General features: G+C 42.0%; 1 protein-coding gene across 2 annotated transcripts in view; it reads right to left on the bottom strand.

The window, feature by feature from the left end:
- Positions 1–14,925, bottom strand: part of fam135b (family with sequence similarity 135 member B) — a 44,492-nt gene extending 29,567 nt beyond the window's left edge. For both annotated transcript variants that reach the window (XM_068731235.1, XM_068731236.1), the window contains exons 1-3: positions 14,723–14,925; positions 6,415–6,511; positions 2,718–2,797 (exon numbers count right to left, since the gene is read on the bottom strand). In XM_068731235.1, the coding sequence (XP_068587336.1) occupies positions 2,718–2,797; positions 6,415–6,491 (157 nt within the window). In that variant the 5' untranslated portion in view covers positions 6,492–6,511; positions 14,723–14,925. The remainder of the gene's footprint in view (positions 1–2,717; positions 2,798–6,414; positions 6,512–14,722) is intronic.
- Between the last annotated feature and the right edge of the window lie 7,225 nt (positions 14,926–22,150).

Here is a 22,150-nt window from a genome sequence, read left to right as displayed (position 1 = left end):
GTAACATGTTGCCACATAGGTGTGTTTTTTTCCTACTTTCCACAGAGCCAGGCTAGCTGTTCCACCTGCCTCTCCAGTCTTTATGCTAAGCTAGGCTAAACACGCCCTGATGTCAGCGCAAACCCAAACCTGCATTAACTGATTCTTTAGCAGCAAAAACAAAACTGCAAACACTGGAATATTATCATCTTTATGGGGAACTTGTTAGTCAACTGTTCCCGTTTTTTTTCACTTTGTGCAGACACTATGCTCTCCGTTCTATTCCTCACCTGAAATCATGTTAATCTGCACCTTCAGGATACAGCACCCTAAGAATAGACTACCGAGAGCAGGCTTACTGAACCGCTATTTTTATCATTCCCATTGTAATCTATTAATATTTTTGTCTATTTAGGATTTCTCTCCATCCATTAACTAATGAGGCGATGGAGATTCCTGTCTCTGTGCTTCTGGAGAAAAGCACTTGAAAAAACGACATAAATCACCGGCGCGTCTCAGACCGAGACACGTCGCCTTCCCAATCAGCCGTGTCCTTGGCACACACACACACACACACACACACACACACACACACACACACACACACAGACCACACGTTGCTCCTGATGTGAGAACATTCAAACTGACGCATCATCTCCTTTTACTTTAACCATAGGAGCTACATGCCTATGAAACCAAAGTCTTATCCTTAAATAACCTGGAACATGGGCCTGAAATCATATCCGGGACCTAAATGTCCTCAAAAGAATAGTAGGCTATGCTGTCAGGAATAGGTCCTCACAAGCACAGATCAAGCACACACACACACACACACACACACACACACACGCGGCGCTCGAGTCATGACGAGCTAAAAATAGCCGTTATTACTGTGAATCAGTATTGCCAGTGAAACGGCTTTCTGCATTGCCAGAGATCCAGATTTGAACGCTCGGGTAGGTTCACAAGCACTGCGTCACAACCTCTGAATACAAAGGAGGACGCGACGTGTGAGGAATCTTCTGAGACGGAAACCCTCCGCAAGTAGTCCTATTTAGGAATTAACGTATATGTAAAACGCACAGAGCATGAAGTGAGGTGCTGTTTGTATTTATCTTGTCGGTTGCATGTTTCGTCGCTGGTTATCGACAGTATTTCAATCAAGAAACAAACCTTTTGACGGAGGATTTACATGTGTAAATATTCTTGCCCGCAAATGTACGTATAATTATGTTATTACTTTTCTTTGACGAACAGCATTTTAAGATTAGCCGTTCTGTGTTTTTTTTTTATGTTGCACTGAAAACACGCTGCTTTTAGCCCGTCCTGTCAATTTTCTTAAGTCTTAAATCCCTCATGTGAAAGACAAAAGGAAAAGCGTCCTACTTTAGCGCAGACGTCCCAATTGTTTTACAAACTGTAGCTATCTTGAGACAGGAACAGGAACAAATGATCGAGAACATAACTCTGGGTTTAAAACCTGGAATTAAATTACTAATAGTCTTGCCAACGTTTGGTTTTTGGAAGATATGAGAGACGCGGGATTTCCTGCAGAGCGAGTCAGTCAGTCAGTCTTTAACCCAAAGACAGCCAAATGTCTTCAATCACCGAGACAAGGTGAGAGCCATACAGTTCCCAGACTCCGCTGTCGTTCACTGACGCAGAGCTTCAGGAGCTGAGACAATGGCGTGAACACAGATTCACTCCCTGCTCACAGTTAATTGTAAGAAAAAATCGATTCGGTTATTTTGTTTTTTATTCTGGGCTTTCACCCACAATAAGTATGAATTGGTGCATTTCAAGGTAAATTCATTACGACTCAATGAGCAGATGTGGATTGCCCTATTTTAAGAAAAGCCATAGTCATGTCTAATTGAATTCTTTTGATTCCATGATATGAAGGTATGAATCTGTGAGATTACTACAATCCAGAGAAGGTAGAAAATGTCAATATTCCACATACTTTAAAATGATGCTCACGAGTTCCAAGAGCCGGATGAGAGCACTCCCCATGCGCTACCGTGTACTTTAACACAGAACACAGTGTTGAGAACAACTGTGTTCACACACACACTTCAAAGACGAGCATAAACAACACTGTGTGTGTGTGTGTGTGTGTGTAATAATGCAGACGTAAAGTGTGGTCGTGAAAAGATTTCCTGTGTCAAGTGAGACGTTCTCACACTCAAAGTCCCCTTTGGACATGGATCACAGTGGCTGAAACACACAGCCAGCTCAAACAGGATCCTAACTTTTAAATCGAGCTAATTTGCCTTTATGACTTAAACACAACTGTTTACGTGAACGGATGACTGAGTGGGCCTACAGGGCACAGGTCTATAAGGCCCCAAGTGGTCAGGGGGGGGTCAGGGGTCCCCTGGATCAGAGTCTCAGTTTCACACTTCTTGTTGGAAAGTCAATCAAAAGGATTCAAAACAACTACTATGTGACTCAAAATGACTGCGAAAAGACAACAAACAACCACAAAAAGATGCTAAATAACCACAAAAAAACCACAAAAATGTCCACAAAGACAGGAAAAAGAAACTCTACAAACAGGGCAGCGAAGTTTTATCACTGAAAACTAATGTAACAAATTGAGATCGTGTCTGCTATAGTGTTGTCTGAAATGAAATGTAGTGTGTGTGTGTGTGTGTGTGTGTGTGTGTGTGTGTGTGTGTGTGTGTGTGTGTGTGTGTGTGTGTGTGATGTAAACTTCACTTCCCCCTGTACAGTACCTGTGTTGTCTTGTGTTGTCACTATCAACCTGTGGGGCACTCGAGGTGAGACCTTCAGCCCGGCACGTACCTGGTAGAACCTGTGGGGGAGGAAACGAGCAGTAACGGTCAGCTTGAAGCTGCACTAGATGAACATACTGATGTCTCCACATGGCCTGGGGGGGGGGGGGCGAGAAAGTATACGATGTGAGTAGTAAACAGTGTACTCCATCATGTCTGATAGCAGACAGGGAAGGGAAAAGGTTACTTGAATCCATTTTTTTTTGAGTTTACACTCAATGCTATTTAACAAATATTTTAGATTTCAGGTTCGAGATGAGTCACCTGCTGTGGGAGGGAATGTCTCACGGATGAATTGAATGTGTGCCAGTGGGCTAGTGTTCCAGTAAATTCATTCTCAGGGTCAGAGGCTTGACTTGGAAAAATGTTAAAACGAGTATTTCTAAAAAAAAATATTGCACATTTAAACGTAAAGCCTGCTGTATGCAGATGTGCTTTTCTTGTTAAACGTGTGAAAAGGTGCATTCTATCTGTTGACTCGTTCAAATGTATACAAGTGTCATCTGTAGATGGAATACAGTAAAAAAAAGAATATGTAAAACGTGCTTTCGAGCTTCAGAAGTACTCGTCACGTCACGGACCAGAATTTAACAATGTCATGTTAAACAAAATCAGCCATGAATTGTACATATGTTGCTGAACTATTAAAGGATTACGGGCAAAATGGTTATTAATAATGGAAAAGACGTAATAACGCAGCTCTATTTAAAAGCCGTGAGGTATACCGTATACGTAGTCGAGTACTAGCAAGACAAAAGAAATCTATTGATCCCAGGAAATCAGGTTATTACAGCTTCAAAAGTAATTCTATTCATAAGGAAAAACAAATAGCAGCACAGAGCAATAAGATGAAAAACAGAATAGAACGCTCCCACTGGCTTATATGAGGATTATTCACATGACGTTCCAGACCAGGCGGCGATGGCAAACATGTCTGAAAAGGTCACTTTGACAGTTTAAGTCAAAGCAGCTTTGTGTAAAAGCACATCTCAGCTCTCTGGGGGGGGGGGGGGGGGCTGTGAACGCAGTCATCACACCGGCGCGTTAGGCGACGGCGCCCCTTTAAGACGGAAGCTGGACGTGGACGGAGACGAGGACGGGGAAAGGTTTTGGAAGGTTGATGAATAACTAATCCGCCACCTCTTACAGCGGACGGTTTATAGACTAAAGAATAACTAGAATAAACTACGGTATTATTTACTTTAGAAGAAACAGAAACCAATTTTGGTTTGCAAAATAAAGTTATACAGAATAAGAAAAAAAAAAATGCAGCTGGTTTCGTAAGTCAAGTATCTGAAGCAATCAAAGTCTCTAAACTTTGCCTCCATTAGAGAAACCTAAAAGTGTCATTGGATCAGATTCAATGCAATCAGCGTACAACTGGGCCCATCAGAGTGCACAGCTGCACGGTCCCCCCCCCCCCCCCCCCGGTCTGCTTCAGGAATTTTGTATTGATTTCTGTAATTACGCTGCAGCGTGGCGAGACGCCCGGGTCACTGAACCGTTCTTATTCCGCAGCGCTTCATCTTTACGAAGGGATCCACTGCTGCGTGCGGTATTCTATTTGGACACACTGCTTTGTGATACAGATTGCACCTTTGTAAAAAAAAAACTTTTGACCCTCTTGATCATATATCAGAGGATTGTGGGTCGGAGGAGCCAGAACGGTACGCTGGCTTACGTACCGTGAAATGGGAACGGATGCAGTGGGGACATCCAGGTATTTTTGGCACACTGCAGCGGACATAGTACATATATGGGGACATAATACATCTTTTTTTTTTCTCTGGCAAACTTAATGGCGTGGTATGGCGACTGGTAAAAACAAACCTATTAGTGCACTCAGCTGAAGGGATTACCATGATTAAGCTTCAGCCCATCCCTTTTGGAAAATCATTTTGATAAAGCCGGCATCCGGTGAGAGGCTTTAATCTTCCTGCAGAAGCATCAGCAGGATAAACATTGCCCTTTCTATATATATATAAAAATATGTATATTTTTTTTACTGGAAAAGTACACTTTTTACATGTACCTATTTTTTTGTCCAGGTATTATTCATATCCTCATTGGTAGAGAACATTATATTTGGATTTCTTGTTTTTGTGTTGTAATTTTAATATTGTTGTTTTTTTTATTGTGTTACAAAAGCAGATGGAAAAGTTGCATTGCCTCCAGTTTTGGGGGCTGATTATTTTATCCCAAATAATAATTAAAATCTGCATTGTGAGGAAAATGCAGACGCTACAATAATGTTCAGGTTATGTGATGAAAACACACGACACACAGTCACAGAATGTGTTCCTTTAGATCATTAGTTTTTCTGATTATCTACATGTCACAGAGATTAAATGTAGGCTGCCTCTGTTCTTCTAGGTGTCATCTACTATTGCTATTCATATTTATACTATATTCATACTTAAATGTAGCTGCTGTCTCATGTGGAGTAACAGACGAACGGTTCACAAACAAACTGAATTACCAAGATCTGATTTTATTCGTATTTGTTACAGATGACAGCTGAGAAACATTTAGCAAGTCATTTAGCTTTAGCTAACACTAGCCTAGCCTAGCTCACGTTTCCCCTGCTAGCTTAATGTTGATGCTCTGTTAATGCAAAACAGAGCATTAACTCAATTTTGACCAAATATATTTTTACAGTAGGTTAATCTGATGTCTAAATGTTACATTCAACCCATGCTGATTTGTAAACCGACATCTCATTAAACCCCCTGATGTCCTGACATACATTTGCAGGGGATTATGGGTACTTCTCAGACATGTCTGACAACACGCAGCTCGGATAAAAGTAGTTTAATTTGTTTTTTTTCTCAGTGGAGTGAGACAGTTTTACAGAGTAGACTTTGGTAGACTAGTACATCACTTTCATTTACCGAATAAATTATACTGTACCGTCATCATTTCAAGATGTGGCATATTTTCATTAGCATTAACCAAATCGTTTTGTACATCTTCATCACAGTGTGTGCAGAGATGTTCCAACCGGTTGGAGAGATGGTCAAAGTCAAAGAAGCAGTCTGTTTGGCTTAAAGTTTATCTGCAGGGCTACATTGCCATGTTCATAAACTGATGAATTCAAGAAATATTTTTTGTAATTCCTTCCATGGGAGCAAAAAGTCACTGTGAAACCATTGTACTGAGCTACTTACATTATTACAAATTGAAGTTCTGAATTAATTTCAATCTTTTTTAAATCGGTTAAGGTACAAAAATATTGTGCTGTGTCACTTTATGCACCAACCTTTTTTGTTTTTTGGTTTGTTCGGGTGGGGGGAATTATTTATTTATTTACTTAATTTTATTTCATGTATTTGTGTTTTGTTTTGTTTTTTTGTTTTTTTCTTTCTTAGCGCGTTATGTAATTTTTTGTAATGTTTAATGTACTGTGTTCTGCAAGCTCTGCACGTTCTCTTGCTTGGTTAAAAAACTTGGAAAAATAAAATATTCCAAAAAAAAAGGTACAAAATATTAAAAGAATAAAAAATAAAAAATCGTCTGCTTTCAACGCTAAATACGCTCTGTGAGTTTGCTGAGCTGGCAGCAGAGAAGCCAAGGTAATATAAACAAATATCATGACCCTGGAAATGTGATATCTGCAAAAAAAAGTCAAATTGCTTACCCCCTTTGAAAGAGATCCACATTGTGAAACTTGTGCAGCTCTACAGAAAACTCCAGTGTTCCCTGTACTTCAGACATGATATGATCCCACTCATCACCTGTCAAAAGAGAAGAAACAACAACAAGCATGAGACGAGAAACCACAGACGATGACGTCTCTAAAACTAGCTCTCAGCGTTCGGTTCTGTTTGCTGAGGTGACGTGACTCGTAGAGTCCAGTGTGAAGGACGGACTCTCTGCAGACAGACGCCTTCTGAATATTACCACCGCCGCCGTTAAATGTTTGAAGTAATCAAATCATAGGGTGATGTTCATTTCTCCGAGCAAATGCAGCCGCTCTCTTTGTTGTATCTGTCCTAATAAGGGATGCTCTGAGCTGATTTTAAGCCAGCTGTTATTACTGTCAATGTCAGCCCTTAGGTGCATTGTTTATTATTACCTGTATAATTAGGATTATGACTATGCACTAGTTCTGCTGCTTTCAATGCGTTTCCCTTTTACCAGATATCAAATACCCGCGAAACTGCCGACGATACGTAATACTGCTTGTACTGTATTTAAACTCGATTGTGTTTTTATTCAAAGGTAGAGCATTACCTGTGGCTCATGCACACACAATTTGCGGTACATGTTGCCATTTACACATAAAAAAAAAAAAAGAATAATTTGTCAAATACAAAGTCTTCTGCCCGTTGCTGGTATATTTACTTGCTGTGTGCTTTTAGTTGGGTTTAACCCGAAAACCTGTTATGTGATCACACAGCGCTGAAGCCCTTGATCTTGTTCACGGAAACAGGTGCCTACATCTAAACGCATGACGACGAACTCAACAGCTGAAGAATGCACGCATACAGTTCCCATCAGCCCCTATGATTAAGGGTTCAGCTTACGAGTTTCATTCACTTAGCAACGACTGAAATGACTCATTAATTATTTAGCTCATTGAGATAACTGCAGGTGAATACCATATACCTCCAATGCATCAGACCATTGAAACTGCATGTGTCTAAAAGAACATGATCAACAACATCCCAGGCAATTAACACCCAAGCGAGCGACGTCTTCCATTAGCAGCGATTTAAAAGCTCAGCGAATCCACGGCGCGTCCAAACACGACCCGTCCACATTCGGTGGAAACAAAAAGACGTGGACTCTGTGCAGTGGAAACTGAGACGCAGTAAAAAAAAACAACAACAACAACTGAGCTGTCAGCAAACAAAAGAAGATGAAACACTGACACACTTTACAGTGAAGTGTCTCAAATAACCCCTCGTTGAAACATAATCCCCACCGTGTGTTGCTGTATTGAGGTAGCGTTTTCTGTAATTGTTGAGAGTCCTCTCTAGAGAGAGCGTGGTGCACACACACACACACACACACACACACACACACACACACACACACACACACACACACACACAAGTGTCATTGCTGTTGAAACACCTTTTTTGAAGTGCAACTTGACTTGTGCATTGCGACCAGTCATCAGCTCAGCAGGCTTAAAAGCATAACGCTGTTTCAGTCCACTTTCTTTTGAAGCCGTGAAGATTTGTCCAGACGGGGGGTGATTTTATTTCGCCAGAGCTCAGACACTGGGGCATTGTGAGAAGTTAATTCGCTGCTACTAAAATGCAAAAGTTACTGCTCATTACAGCTAACTCCAGGTTGCAGATATTATGAGTAGGCCCCACCACTAGCCTTCCAACTGTGGCCTTTAGCTAGCTAGCTAATTAAGATAACATGAGTGCCTTTAATTCGTAGAAAAACACAGTCTCCGGGTGACCTTTTCATTTTTTTTAGCTAACTCAATTTAAAATGAGAATCCTGTAAAAGGAGTGTTGTTTTTTAAAGGCTACATATGACATAAAAAGTCAGACCAAAGCCACATGTTCCAGGCAAAATGTCAGCATCCTTAAAAGTGCATTATTTAGCAGACGGGAATAAAGAAACAGCGTTGTTCTTGCGTTGCAATGCAAAGTTAGCCTTTATCTTAAATAAATAAGAGTAACATTTTTCCTCACCATAGTCACAAGACTAACTGTTTAGCTCTCCAAGCTTACAACTTCACTTACACGTTAAAAGAGGAAAGTCTGGTGTTCGTGTCCCAACGTGTTTTTTAATTATTGTGAAATTACGTTTTTTTTTCATTTCCCATATATCTGTGAGAGCACGTTGTATTAAATCTAAATCGTTCTGTTTATTGAGTTTCTTTAGCTACTTTGCTAATAATGCCAGGGACAACGTGGGCTGAATGCGGAAAAAATAGACAAAAGTGGGGAGAAAGTGAGTGTTATTTAACCTCAAGTAGGGGAGTGAGCATATTCTATAAGTGTAAACACGTGCACATCATGTTCAACATGCCAGTGTGGTGGGAATGTTCCCCCAGTAGTGAATGCAGCATAGTGAATGCAGCATAGTGAATGCAGCGTATGCAGCGTAGTGAATGCAGCGTATTCAGCGTAGTGTATGCAGCGTAGTGAATGCAGCGTAGTAAATGCAGCGTATTCAGCGTAGTGTATGCAGCGTATGCAGTGTAGTGAATGTAGCATATGCAGCATAGTGTATGCAGCGTAGTGAATGCAGTGTAGTGAATGCAGCGTATGCAGCGTAGTGAATGCAGCGTATTCAGCGTAGTGAATGCAGCGTATGCAGCGTAGTGAATGCAGCGTAGGGTGTAGTCTTTGTGAACGCAGCCCTAAAACTGGCTCCTCCCCCAACCAATTCCCCAATCAGAGCCAGATTATAAAAGACACCTGTTGGCACAGCCTCATTGTTTTCTTGGCACCATGTCTTCTGTCTAGGCGGTGACTGGCAGTGTTGGTGTTACAGGTAGTATGTAATATGATCAGTGAGCATGCCAACCTTTTGGAACTATACAGCTTTGAACTACTGACATGTTGGCTCGAAACTCTATTGTTGTCGTTCCACATGTTAAAGCCACATAGCAGAGATGGTTCACCTGCTGCTGTTTAGCCTCTATTGTTGTGCTATTGTTAGTTTTTTGCTGCTCCTTGTCGTGTTGTTTGATTTACATTGTTAAACCAACTGTTGTTTTGGAGGCTATAGGCACCCGTGATGAGGCCCCTACACCTCATGCATTCAGATTATATCCCACCGTTTTGCTTAGTTCATGTTGGATAGGATATTTTAGAATATTAAAGATTGTGATGTAGTTTTAGAGATTCATGTCAGGCCTTTTTTAGCTTGCTTACTTATACTTTCCTCTCCAGCAGCTCCTGTCACCACAAATTTGTTTAAATTATTGATTAAATCCCTTAAATTAAACCTTTTGGTTCATTTTACAAAACACATCTGTCTCCTATCGGTAACAGATCCGTGTGCCTTTATCAATTCTCAAAACAACATCTCAAGGTTCTTAAGCTTATATCTGGGGTGTAATTCCCCAGGTGGCATTGTTGGTTTCCTCTCATTTTCCCCCTAAGCAACACAACGCAACTCCATCTTCAAATGCCAAGCAGCCGACCCCTTTTACCAGCCAACTGCACACAGCTGATCGAGGAAGAATCAATTGTTTGTGTCTCAAATGTTCAATTTTGCAACCGTTTATTTTGCTCTGAATCGGTGTCAAGTGAAGGAATGGATTTTGAAAAGGGTGTTAGTCATATTTCTGCCTGAGCTTCATTTGCCACGTCCCGCGAGCAGAGAAATGTATTCCGGTGTGTCTTTCCAGCACCAGAATTTGAATTTGCGCCTCAAAGGTGTCCTCTCAGTTGGCAGTAGAAACACTTCTCCTTCACCTCGCTCATGCTGATGAGATGTATCATGAGAAGCTTGCCAAGAAGGGCCAGTAAATCTTCATCTGCCTTTCAAAACCAGCAGTGTAGAGGAGAATAAGAAGGTGACTCATGAACACAAAAAAAACAAAACAAGCAGCGCAGTGAAGCGGTCTTGAGAAACGGCCACCGACTCTTAACGTAGCACATTAGCGAGCCGCCGCTATACAAAAGGCCTGAAGAGACTAGAAATGACACAACTTTTTTTTTTTTGGCTCTTCTTGCTGACTCTGCACGTCGTGTCACATTGACACACTTGCAGCTCGAGAGTGTTCGCTTTCTGTGTGTGTGTGTGTGTGTGTGTGTGTGTGTGTGTGTGTGTGACCACAGATGACGGCCATCGCCGAAATGCCGTGGGCCAATTGCAAGTGACTTGACGTGAGACACTGTGAGTATGTACAGCTTGTGATTCCTTCAGCGTTGATTGAACTAGCCCAGGCTGCATCGCTGCTTCCCTAATAACACTGGGTTGTAAGCCAACGTCTCGGTTATCTGCTGTCTCGGAGGTTTAAAAAAAAAAAGAAAAAAGAAAAAGAGCTGCAAGATTCTCCAGCGATGCGTTAGGTAGGCAGTAAGGGGAAGAATGAGCGTCCGTGTATTTGATTAAGTGGAGGCTCACGGTCGGGGGAGTTGGGACTTTAATATACTTTCGTTGGCACCAAAACAGATCTACAGTATGAGGCTTGGAGCACACAGGCACAGTACACAGCGATGAGTTAATCAAACGGATCAGAACGCCCACGCTGACGGCTTCAAAGGCATACAGCTGTCACACGTCTACGTGGGATTCACTGTTTCCATGAACGACGACGATGATCATCATGATAATGTCAACTGCAGCATGAGACGATGTCTTTAAAGGGCAACGTGGGGTTTGCTATTTTCATGTTATGAAAATCCCATAAAAAGACTATTTAAGGCCCGCCTGTAGCACTAACCCCCTCAGCTAATTCTTTCCTTCTAAAGATGCACAGTAATATTTAATCAAATCAAGGCTTAGTTCTCGGGGCAACTCAGACAACACTTGTTAGTGAGATAAATTCTTTTGTCGGTTCATTACATTTCTGACAGAGAAATATAATCTAGATTATCGGCAGCGTTTTTCCAGGCTGTGTTTTTACGATTGAAAACCGTTTTTTTGGGTCTGATACCAGCAGGCCTATTTTTAGACCGTTTCATCCAGGTCCCAATTCTTCCCCATCAGGATTTTACAGGGCTTTGAAACGTAGACCTTTTTATGTCTGTCTGTAGTATAAAGCCATACAATGTGAAATTACATGTTATTTCATGTTAATTTCCTTGTAATGTTCTAGGACATTTCCTGTAAAAAAAACAATTTAATTAATTAAATGGCAAATAGAGATGGAGTGTTTAGTTAGTTAATTTTATAATAAATTGTTATTTTTTTAGAGAGTTTAAACAGCTATGAATCCAAAAAGATTGTTTTTGTTTCCTGGTTTTTCTGTTTCCATCTTTCTAAAGTTATAACATTTTTTCCTTTTCATTAAATCAAACCCTTTTTTATTTTTTTTTTACACTTTTTATGGTTTAATCAATATTTCAATATGTACCGTTCCCTAGAGTAGTTTCACTGCTAGAGGCCGTTCCCTTGGGTTGAAATGATATGCTTACCTGTTACTGTTTGTTTGGCTGCACTATAAACTCATACATCCGTTGCTCTTATCTGACAAAGTATAGCCGTTCAATGAGCTGTTCTGCTGCCCCCCCCCAGAATTCTGGAACCTGTCGTATTACACTGGTACAAACTACAGGTTAAAAAAAAGGTCTTGATATGAAATCCTAAAGACTTTAAATCAAGTGCTGAATACCAGATCGGGTCCGTTTCCGTTGCCTCTCGACGTGACGACTGCTGAGCCGACAGCTTGCAGCTAACGATGCTCTCAGCGCTATCGGTGCAGACACGGTGTTTAACTGAGGGAGGAACCAGACGACGCTGTTAATGCCGACGACAGCGGAACGAAGAGGGGCTGCTCAGGTAGACGTTACTCCACTTTATCTTTACATCGCATGTAGTTGTTTGATGCTATATTAATCCTCTGGATATCGAATATAGCAGTCCTTTTAAGTCTATTATCTATTTCAAAATAGCGGTTACTGGCCTGTTTCTGATATTTTAGCTGGTCGACTCATTTTCTCAGGCTGTAGTTCGCATGAAAAGACTGCTGAGCAATCGGAGTAGAGAATGGATACTAAAACGTACTAAACATTAACACTTTTAATCGATCAACAAAAGTCATTTTCCTACAAATACCAATGGTTTACCTAACTAGGGATTTCTTGAGGCCGTTCACCTTTTCTATTGTTTTACAAATCCCAGTTAAAATGCATGTTGTGCTCAGTCAGCTGGACAATGCCCCCCCCCCCCCCCCCACCCCCCACCCACCCCCACACACACACACACACACACACACACACACACACACACACACACACACACACACACACACACACACACACACACACACACACACACACAAACAAACACACAACCCGGAGCCGAGCCGATTCTCAGAAGTTGCTGCTTTTGCATTTTCACAAACTGTCTCGTTCTGATGTTCTCCTTGCAGCAAATCATTAAACACTAATCATTACAAAACGGCCATCTGCTGCCTGATTACTATTTAATGCAGGCCACAAACATGCACACACACACACACACACACACACACACACACACACACGTGCACGTGCACGTGCTGGCTCACTTTGCAGTAATTCTTCAACCTTTTTAGAAAAAAGTCAAACTCCTGGCTGCCCTTACACTGCCCTCCTCCTCCTCCCCTTCCCTCGGCTAACGCTGACTGACGTCTCAAATCTCAATGTGGGGAGAATACAGAGGCGACGTGTTCGTAGTGACTGACCGTGGTATGAGCCGATTTTTGCAGGCCACGTAGGCGTACGACGTGTGATTGTAACACAGTCATTGTGCGCCTCGACTGGGAGCCGCCGCTCGTATGTGTGCGCGGCTCAAAAAGGGGCCGGAAATGAATCTCCGGCGTTGTTCCATTCATTAACGTCTAACTCTGTCTGCGGGAGCACAGTGACAGGAACGGTGGCTACCACCAAATAAAAGGGGACATGTGACGGAGGGCCAATGGGTTGGCAGCACCGCCTTAGCAATGAGATGGAAAAGAACTGATGCGTGTTGAATTTCTGTCCAGGTTACGAAGTATTTTTGAGGAAATCAAAGTTACTGTAACAATGTGTATTTATAACCCTCTGATTTCGTAGGAGTAGCACACTGGGAATGTGGAGTGCCCTGCAGGATATCACTGAGCCAGCAATCATGTGAGGGAATAATCCAGCATTTGCTTAAACCCTGCGTGATGCTGTATTAGGCTCTTTGTTGTCAAAATGACAGAACCAAAGCCCTGCGAAGGCAGACCGAAAAAAAAGAAAAAAGAAACCAAGTGGAATTATCAAGTTAAATGAGTCAGAGTATGACTTTGAGAGGATGTGAGCGGCATTCCTTCTATCTCCAAATGAGATTCTGTTATGATCAAAGAGCTGTTCTGAAAAAGAAAAGGAGGGGGGGGGGGGGGGGGGGGTGGGGGGGTGTAGATAAAGTAACCAACTGGAAAATCCTACATCCACTATCTTAGAAGTCCTTTGTGGTGTTTGGGGAGCTGCTGGAGCAGGCAATCTGCACTCCAGACCATAAGCAGACTCTCTATTTCTATTCGATAACTGGTCACTATGTGTATGTGATCTATACACGTACAGAATTGTGAAGAATTGGTTAAAAAAAAAGTACGAAAGGGGGGGGGGACGGTACTTTGGTTGTTAACCGCTTTGAAATGACCCAGTCGGTCTTGTGGGTTTCTGCTCCGGTGAAATGTTGACATCAGATCTTTATTACGGTATTAATCTGTGATCTTTTTCGACCCGTCGTCGTTTTTTTTGACTTCTATACTATTGTGTTCGCAGCCTGCCGGGACGACTCTGCATTGTTTCCTTTGCTTTGTTCATGTCAGACAGCCTGTTGGGACCATTTCAGACCATCTGTGAATTACTGATAATAAACGGCACGCACTGTACCGAGCATGCGGCGTTGTCATAAAGATGCAGAACTGCCAGCGTACTTTGTCAATCTAAATTCAACAATGCTGCACGAGGATGCTTGAATAAGTATTTTTTTGTTTATTTATAACCTTTTATTTTGAAAGGCTACTTTGATTTAAATTGTCCTTTTTTTTTTTTTTTGCTCTATTAACTGATCAGTGTGGAGTGTTTCTATGTATTCAAGGACACAGCCTTCAATGTGTCAGAACAAAGACCTTTAGCTGCCATATATAGAAGTATAAAGTATAAAAAAAAAAAATCCATCCCCATTCAGCCTGTCGGCACTCTAACCCAACCAGCAGCATATAGCAGCTTCCTCTACACTGTAATGCAGAAACAACGAGCTCCTCTCATGTTCCACACACACATGCAGACAACAGCCACCCCGCTGAAGCAGAAGGAGGGTGTCACATGTAGATAAAACAGCCTCACCTTAACGATGAAGCGTAATATCCGCAGAGGGCTTCGGGTCCAGCCTTTGACTGAGTGATCCGCCGTTTGCGGAGGGATGCGCGGTTCGCAATGTTTATATCACCGCTTCCACTGCTGCTGCTGCTGTTGCCATGGTTATTCATCCAGAGCCTGTATGTTCTGCAGTCCCCTCTCGCTTCCTCCCTCCTTCCCTCTCCCTCCCTCCCTTTCCCTGTCTCTCTCTCTCTCTCTCTCTCTCTCTCTCTCTCTCTCTCTCTCTCTCTCTCTCTCATTCCCTCCCAACGTCTGACGGGGATTTCAATTTGGGAAAGTGCGGCAGCGTCTGTCGCGGAATCTGCCTTTGTGTTTTATTCCCCCGGTCCGCCCCTGCGTTTTGTAGACAATGCATAGGGTAGTTTCAAAAAGGCAATATTAATACTCAGCAGCCAGTCTCTGTGTGTGTGTGTGTGTGTGTGTGTGTGTGTGTGTGTGTGTGTGTGTGTGTGTGTGTGTGTGTGTGTCCTGCTACTGCACTATAGCATGCGTCCAGCCGGCGAGCTGACGTCACAGTGTGTTCATTTAAACGCTGAAGTGAAGCGTGCTGTCAGGAATTAACATGCTGAGGAACAAAGGATGAGTGTTGTGCAAAAAAAACAACAACAACAACAACATACATTTAATAAAAAAGCATGCGGGTGTCATGTGACTTGGAAGGCATGGCAGGTTAGTATAAGTAAATGTAACTTTCTCTGCAGAGAAGAAATCAAAATCAATATATATATATATATATATATATATATATATATATATATATATATATATATTGATTTTATATTTTGATTATTAGTTAGCAACTAAATAACTGACCCCTTTTTTATTGTTTTTTTATTAATTGGTTTATAGATGACCAATAGAAAGCTTCAAAGTGTAGCAGGGACGTGCGGTCAGGGGAGAAAAGTAAAAAACAAATAATGCTAAAATAAAATACATTTTAATATTTCTCCACTGATCTGTGCTATAAATGTAATTTCTGTATGATTCCAATCATTTCAAGCATTTTTATAATCAAAATCGCTGAATTAGCGCATGTTCTGTTTAAACAGAGGAGACACGTGAGGTGAGGCAGCGACCAGCTGTTCCTCACCTCATACTGTGAATCATCACTATCTGGGTTGAGCGCGTGTCTTTTTCTTTCTCATTGTTTGTCACCACTGTAATATTTGTAGACACTTTTATTATATGATTTATTTACATAGAATAATGTATTTCACGTCTGTGTAGAACATATTTAGTGTCGCTGATCTGACATTAAACCGCAGTGAAAAAGCACAGCGGGGCAAACAGTACCTCTGCCTCACTGAAGAGGGCGAGCGAGAGCCCACGGGTCGGGTTCATGCTTGTTCTGTCGTTGCTCTTCTTCTACGCTTCTCTTCTTCTTCTTCTTCTTCTTCTTCTTTTTATTCACTATCCAAGCTTAAAAATGTCTCAAAAAACAGTGAAATATGACCAAATCAAGAGCAGCTCAACGTCGGACAGGTGAAGTAACCTCTTACGTGTTTGTTGTTCTCTTTATACATCCGGGGTTGTTACGCAGATTATCGAGGGGAATCTCACGATTTTCGCGGGTGGCGCTCGCGAGCGCTCCGCTTCTGAAACGCTCCCGGTGGAATCAAACACGTACTTTAACCTACGTGTGTGTAAAGAATGCTGATATGAAATATGAAAAACAACCAGTAGTCAATGTGCTTTTATTCTATCACCGAAATACAATCATTGCGTATTGCAGCTTAAATGTGGGCGGTGCTTTATCTCGACTCCCTGTGTTATTAAAAGGGTGACTGTGTCAAATCTAGGTTTAATAGGGGCCTTTTTTTTGCCCAAGGGCCCTTTGGCAGGTTAATCATGCCCAAAGTGCTGTGCAATCTGCTGGTATGTTGCTCATGGTGAAAATGGTATTTTTAGTCATAAAGGATGAAGTCAAACATTTATTTTCTTGCAGACATTTAAAGGTAAATGTGCACAAAAGAGCTCTAGAATAAGTGAATTGCATTTTTTCTTTCACCATTTCAAGGCTCTAAGGAGTGAAAATATCTGACTATACTATTCTTGGAGAGAACCGCATGTGAGCAAAGTTACAAAGGATAGACGACCACTAACCAGTGCTTTCTCCTTTTGTTCCTGTACAATCAGGTGCTGCAATTAAAACGCCATCTGTCCTGGTTAAACGACTCCTCACAGACTAATCACTTGTCAGATAAAGGGGGGGAGGGGAGGATTATGGAACTGCAAATGAATAAAAATGTCCGCTGCGCATAAGCTGTTGGTGACTGTTTGACAGTTGTCAATAATAAGAAATTACTTTTCTCTATTGTATTCTTTGGGTGTTTTGTTGTTTCTGATGCCCAAAGTGAAGTTTCCCTCCTCTAGTCCCAGTTTCACCTTCCTCTTAAAAAAAACAAAAAAAAAAAACAAAGACAATTGCTGCTTTTCTCTCATGGCGTTCTGCCATAAGCTCAATGCTCTCTTGATTAAGAGAGAAGCGCTATCGATTTTTTTTTTTTCCGACCATTGCCAGAGACCAGATTACCATAGTCTGGGAATTTCAGAAAGGTTACACATCAAGGACTCTCACTTGTACACGGTCCAATATATAATCATTTCTGGTTTATTAAAGGAAGACCTCAGAGGATAACGGCGATCACTTCGGTTATACTTTCGGAATTTTTGCTTTTAATTTGATTTGGCAGAAAAGTGCCTTTCGGTGATCAAACGCACCAACCTCATCCTCAACTCGGTTCATTTATGTCAACTATGACAAAGTGATGTAGTGTACACGGCCGGGCGACAAACACCAGAGAAACATGAGGAAATGAATGCAGCTGCTTCCATTCAGGGCACTGAATGGTTTGATATCCAAAATGAGTCACACACTCTCCTCACAGTCACTAGATGCCAACCCGATTCAACACCTATGAAATAGCTTCGGAGTGACATGTTCAACAGCGATATCCACCATCATCATCATCATCATCATCATCATCATCAAAACACTAAAAGCGGCAATATGAGCAGGAGAAAAGCAACTATTCAGTGGACCCCAGAGGTTAACCCTGAAGCAACGAATCCTTTTTTTGGGGGGGCGAATTCGCCAAGTGACAAATTGTCATTGGACTGAATAGGTGACATCTTGGGGGTTTCGGCATTCCAGATCTTAAAATAAATTCATGCTTCTGCCTCCTGTTTTGATGCTAAGCTAAAGACGTTGTGACTCCGTACTTAAAGCGAGGAGAACTTTTGAAAGACAAAAGAAAAACACACAGTCCTCTTACAAATGAAAGTTCACTTTTGATATTAATATATCACCTCTTAATGCAATGCGTATTCTGGTATGACCAGTAGCTTATGATGGCTAATGTAAGCTCAATTAAATAATAGATTTTGCTGTGTAAGCGACAGTAGAGTCAGTTCGCCAACGTTGTGACTGTTCTGGGGTGACCGAGGCTAAGTGGAGAGCAGGGCCAACTTTCAATCAGAGGGTTCGGCGGTTCGATCCCCGGCTCCTGCTCTACTAGTCTCATGTCAATGTGTCCTTGAGCAAGACACTTAACCCCAAAAATTGCTCCCGTAGCTGCGTCTACGGTGTGTAGATAGATACTGAATTGTAAGTCGCGTTTGGGTAAAAGCATCTGCTAAATGACTGTAATGTAATGTTCTCTGTCGTTACACTATATGTCTCCCAATGTACATTATCCAGTAATGTTACTTGTGTCCACTGTTCAGCAAACTTTATAGAGAAGTATGTTTGAAAGTGTGTTGGTCTGCTGATAGTTGCTCACAACAATCCAACCTAAAAATTAGTATTTTCAAAACTCCAATAACTACTGCAGTTAGCAACTCGTACGCCTGCTTTACGTCCCCTTTGCATGTCGGATACTGCATACAGCGTGGCGACATTATCATGTGTTGCTATGTTAGCTTAATGTCTTGCAGGCTAGCTAACTAGAATGTCAAGCCAGCTGTTTTCTCCAGGTCACCTGTAGCTTTTGTAGCTAGCTTTAAAAAGCTAGCAGAAAGAGCTACGGACACTTCCAAAACGTTTTACGTATGTAACCTCTAAAATGAATCTACACCTAAACCACGCTGGACACTGCAAAGCTTTTTACCGGGTGCAAAGGTGTCACATCCACAGCTTGTGGCTTTGTAACCAATAACACTCTTGTTTTTACATCGAGCCCGTCTTCTGACCCGGAGGGGCCGTTAGCGTACGCGACTCTGGGGGTCAGCAGTGTGATGATAGTCATGGGGTCTGCCGCGTGGGGCGGATAATCACATCTCTCTCTCCCCTCGCTCCCAGCTACTGTCTCTGCGCCTGCTCTCTCATGGAGAGCGTGAGCTCTCGATTATCCGGACCGGGACACATGAGCTCTCTCTCTCTCTCTCTCTCTCTCTCTCTCTCTCTCTCTCTCTCTCTCTCTCTCTCTCTCTCTCTCTCTCTCTCTCTCTCTCTGCCAGATTCCCAGAGGAGGCCCAGTCACCGGATCACGTTTCCCCTCGCGGCTCTCTCGGAACGACCGTCGCGGTGGAGCTACGGAAAAAAAAAAATCAATTAATGCAATATGGTGCCGTAACAAATGTTTCATACTTAACCTTTTTTTTTATATTGCAAGAGTATCAGATGGCTGTGAGGTTATTGATCCGAAACTGCCAGGATCAATAAAGCAATGATTCAAGATATATATATATATACACACACAGGAAAACTTGTGTTTTTTTTTTTTTGGAATAAAGTTTTAACGCTTGCGGCATGCAGCCTCATAAAAGTTAGTCCGAGTCAAAGTGGTCTTTATGCTCTTGGACAGCAGTGGTTATCAGATTACAATTACCTAATTTGGGTTGATGTGATATTCCCGCAAAGAAATCAGCCCGTCGTCCCGAGCTCCAGTCGGGCTCTCGGATCTTCTAAAGTGCAGCGGGAATAAAACAAAATCACAGATCAAAACGCCATGGAATCAATTACATAACGCGCAGGATGCAACCGAGCAGGTCTGCCTTCGGGGGGGGGGGGGGGGGGGCCCTTTCTGTTAATAACAAGGCTTTCCTCATGTCAACGCTGCGGGCTAACATGCATTCCTCACCCGTACTGATGAGCGCACACGATTATGAAATCCACATTTCATCAGGCGCGCTGGCTGCTTCTTCCCTACGATAATTATTAAGAGAGTTGCATCCAGGCATACGTGTCATTAGGAGGCACCATACAGAAAAGAGGAGGGTGTGTGGGGGGGGGTTTACACATAGAGGCCCGTGGGCTTCTGCATCTTTTTTTTTAAGTGTCGGTAATAAAAATGTAGCCACCACCTCCCGAAGAACTCCCGGCCAATGGGAACCCATTGAACTCACTTTTTTTTTTTTTTTTTTTACGTGTCCTCCAGAAAATGCTTGAGCTTCCCCTTCGCCAAATTCTCTCTCCGTCAGTCCTTTTTAACATGCGCAGGTAGGACAGGCTTCTGGGATTTTTTCACGTCCGCGGCTCCCTTCTGCTCCTGCATCTCACCTGCTTGTTCCTCGTCGCTGAGCCTGACTGAGTCTCAGCTAAGTCAAGGAGGGGACTGAAACATGGCCTTCCCCAGCTCTGGTCTGAAGAGGTAAATATCATCACGTTGAATATATATATATATATCTTTGAGCTCTTTGTGGGATTTACTCGATCAAGACTGGTCGTTCACCAATTATCTGTTTTCTGATGCATCCACATGTTCCCTCTCAATTGGGAAAGTTAAGATGTGTGGTTCAGCGTTGATTGAAAAACAGGTTTTCAGCGTTTCAATTCAGCTCCTAGAGAAATAGCTCGAATGACTGAATTTACATTAGTAACGCCGACATCATCATCATCACCGGGGAAAGACATTTTTCCACACGTGTGTATATCGCTCAAAGTCTTAAGTCTGCACATTTTCTGCGACAGACAAACGTAATTGTACAGCCGATTGCTTTGTTCTCAACAAGCAATCCATTTTGGGGGTAATTAAGACAAATGAGAGCACAGGAAAAAAAAATCCCGCCTAGGGGTGCTGGCTCACTCTCAGGATTCTGGGAGCACCTGAGGAACAAACAGCAGCGCGGGGGAAAGCCCCATCAAATGCTGATGAATGTACGGTGTCGAAGAAGATGATAGGTGTCATTACCTAATTACCTTTGACTGATATTTACTGGAATATATTTTGGGGATTTTCTTCGCTTTTGAACTCTGGCAGCGCGTAAAACCACAACTTCTCGTGTGCAACCTTTTGATCTTGCAGGATGCGGATTAGACGCGTTACAGCAAATGTCATACAGGTGCATGTTTGACAGCATTTCGTGCTTGCAGCTTAAAGCCTACATTAAGACGGCTGTCGAACCTCTTAAATCCTTCAATCCTTCAAATGGCTTTCATGTCATTACTTAGAGTGAAAACGTCCCCCTGACGATCGCTTTGCCTGCCAAGCAACAAAATTTCGAGCAGCAATTGTTTTTGTGAGCTTGTCTGTATTAGCCTTAAGTACCGAAGGAACAAGCGATGCTTTTGTAGATTTTTGTTAAATGTTTTCTTTCCTTTTCCAGTTCCTACACAGAACTTACAAGTGTGACTTAATGTTGTGAGACGTGTGAAGCTCATTGTGTGATTATGTGACGAGATCCTTGAGGGAAAGCGCTTGGCTATGATAAAAAAAAAAACACTCGGCCCCAGAAAGCGTTTTTTTGCCTTCTGGAAGAATTTAACAGTTACAAGGTAATTTCACAATTCAGTGCAGAGTGCAACAAAACAAAAAATTCTTCTGAGAGGCTGTATGATAACTCAGCATAGCCTCCAATTTCAACTGATTAACGATGTCCTGACTTCTGTACATTTTCTGAAACTTCTTCCTCGCTGCACAAGTTAGCGAACCAAACATCATGAGCCACGTTTTTCCTCTTCCGCTGGTCATCGCTCATCATCGCTACTTTTTCTTAGAGTTAAGTTAGCTAACTTCAAACTTAAAAGTCAGTCTTTAATGTTGCAAAAACTTTGTCAAGCTTGCTAATCTAAGAGCATAATTTAAGACTGACCTTACGCTACAGAGAGCAGTCTAGGATATCTGGAACTGGCCCCAGGAAACGGTTAGCTTAGCTTAGTGTAAAGGAAAAAGCTAGCTTAAAAACATACCAGTCAGTGCCTTTGAAACTTACTAAATAGCACGTTTAAGTCTTTTTTTTTTTTTTTAAGTTTAATACGTACAAAAGCTTAAGAGAAACCAACAATTTGTGGCTTTACAGGTGGTTTAACTTCTGCTAAGCTAAGCTAACTGGCTACTTCTTTATATTTCACTTTTGAGGCCTATCGATCGTCTCATTTGACTTTCGTCAAAAAAAAAAAAAAAGTGTATTTCCCCCCCTAAAAAAAAATGTCAAACTATTCCTAAATAACTCTTG

This window comes from Cebidichthys violaceus, unplaced genomic scaffold, assembly GCF_023349555.1.
Source record: "Cebidichthys violaceus isolate CVI_PGR_0920_01 unplaced genomic scaffold, fCebVio1.0.p SCAF_50, whole genome shotgun sequence".
Classification (NCBI taxonomy): domain Eukaryota; kingdom Metazoa; phylum Chordata; class Actinopteri; order Perciformes; family Stichaeidae; genus Cebidichthys; species Cebidichthys violaceus.
The sequence above is the reverse complement of the archived record's forward strand: the minus strand, read 5'-3'. Positions and strand labels throughout refer to the sequence as shown.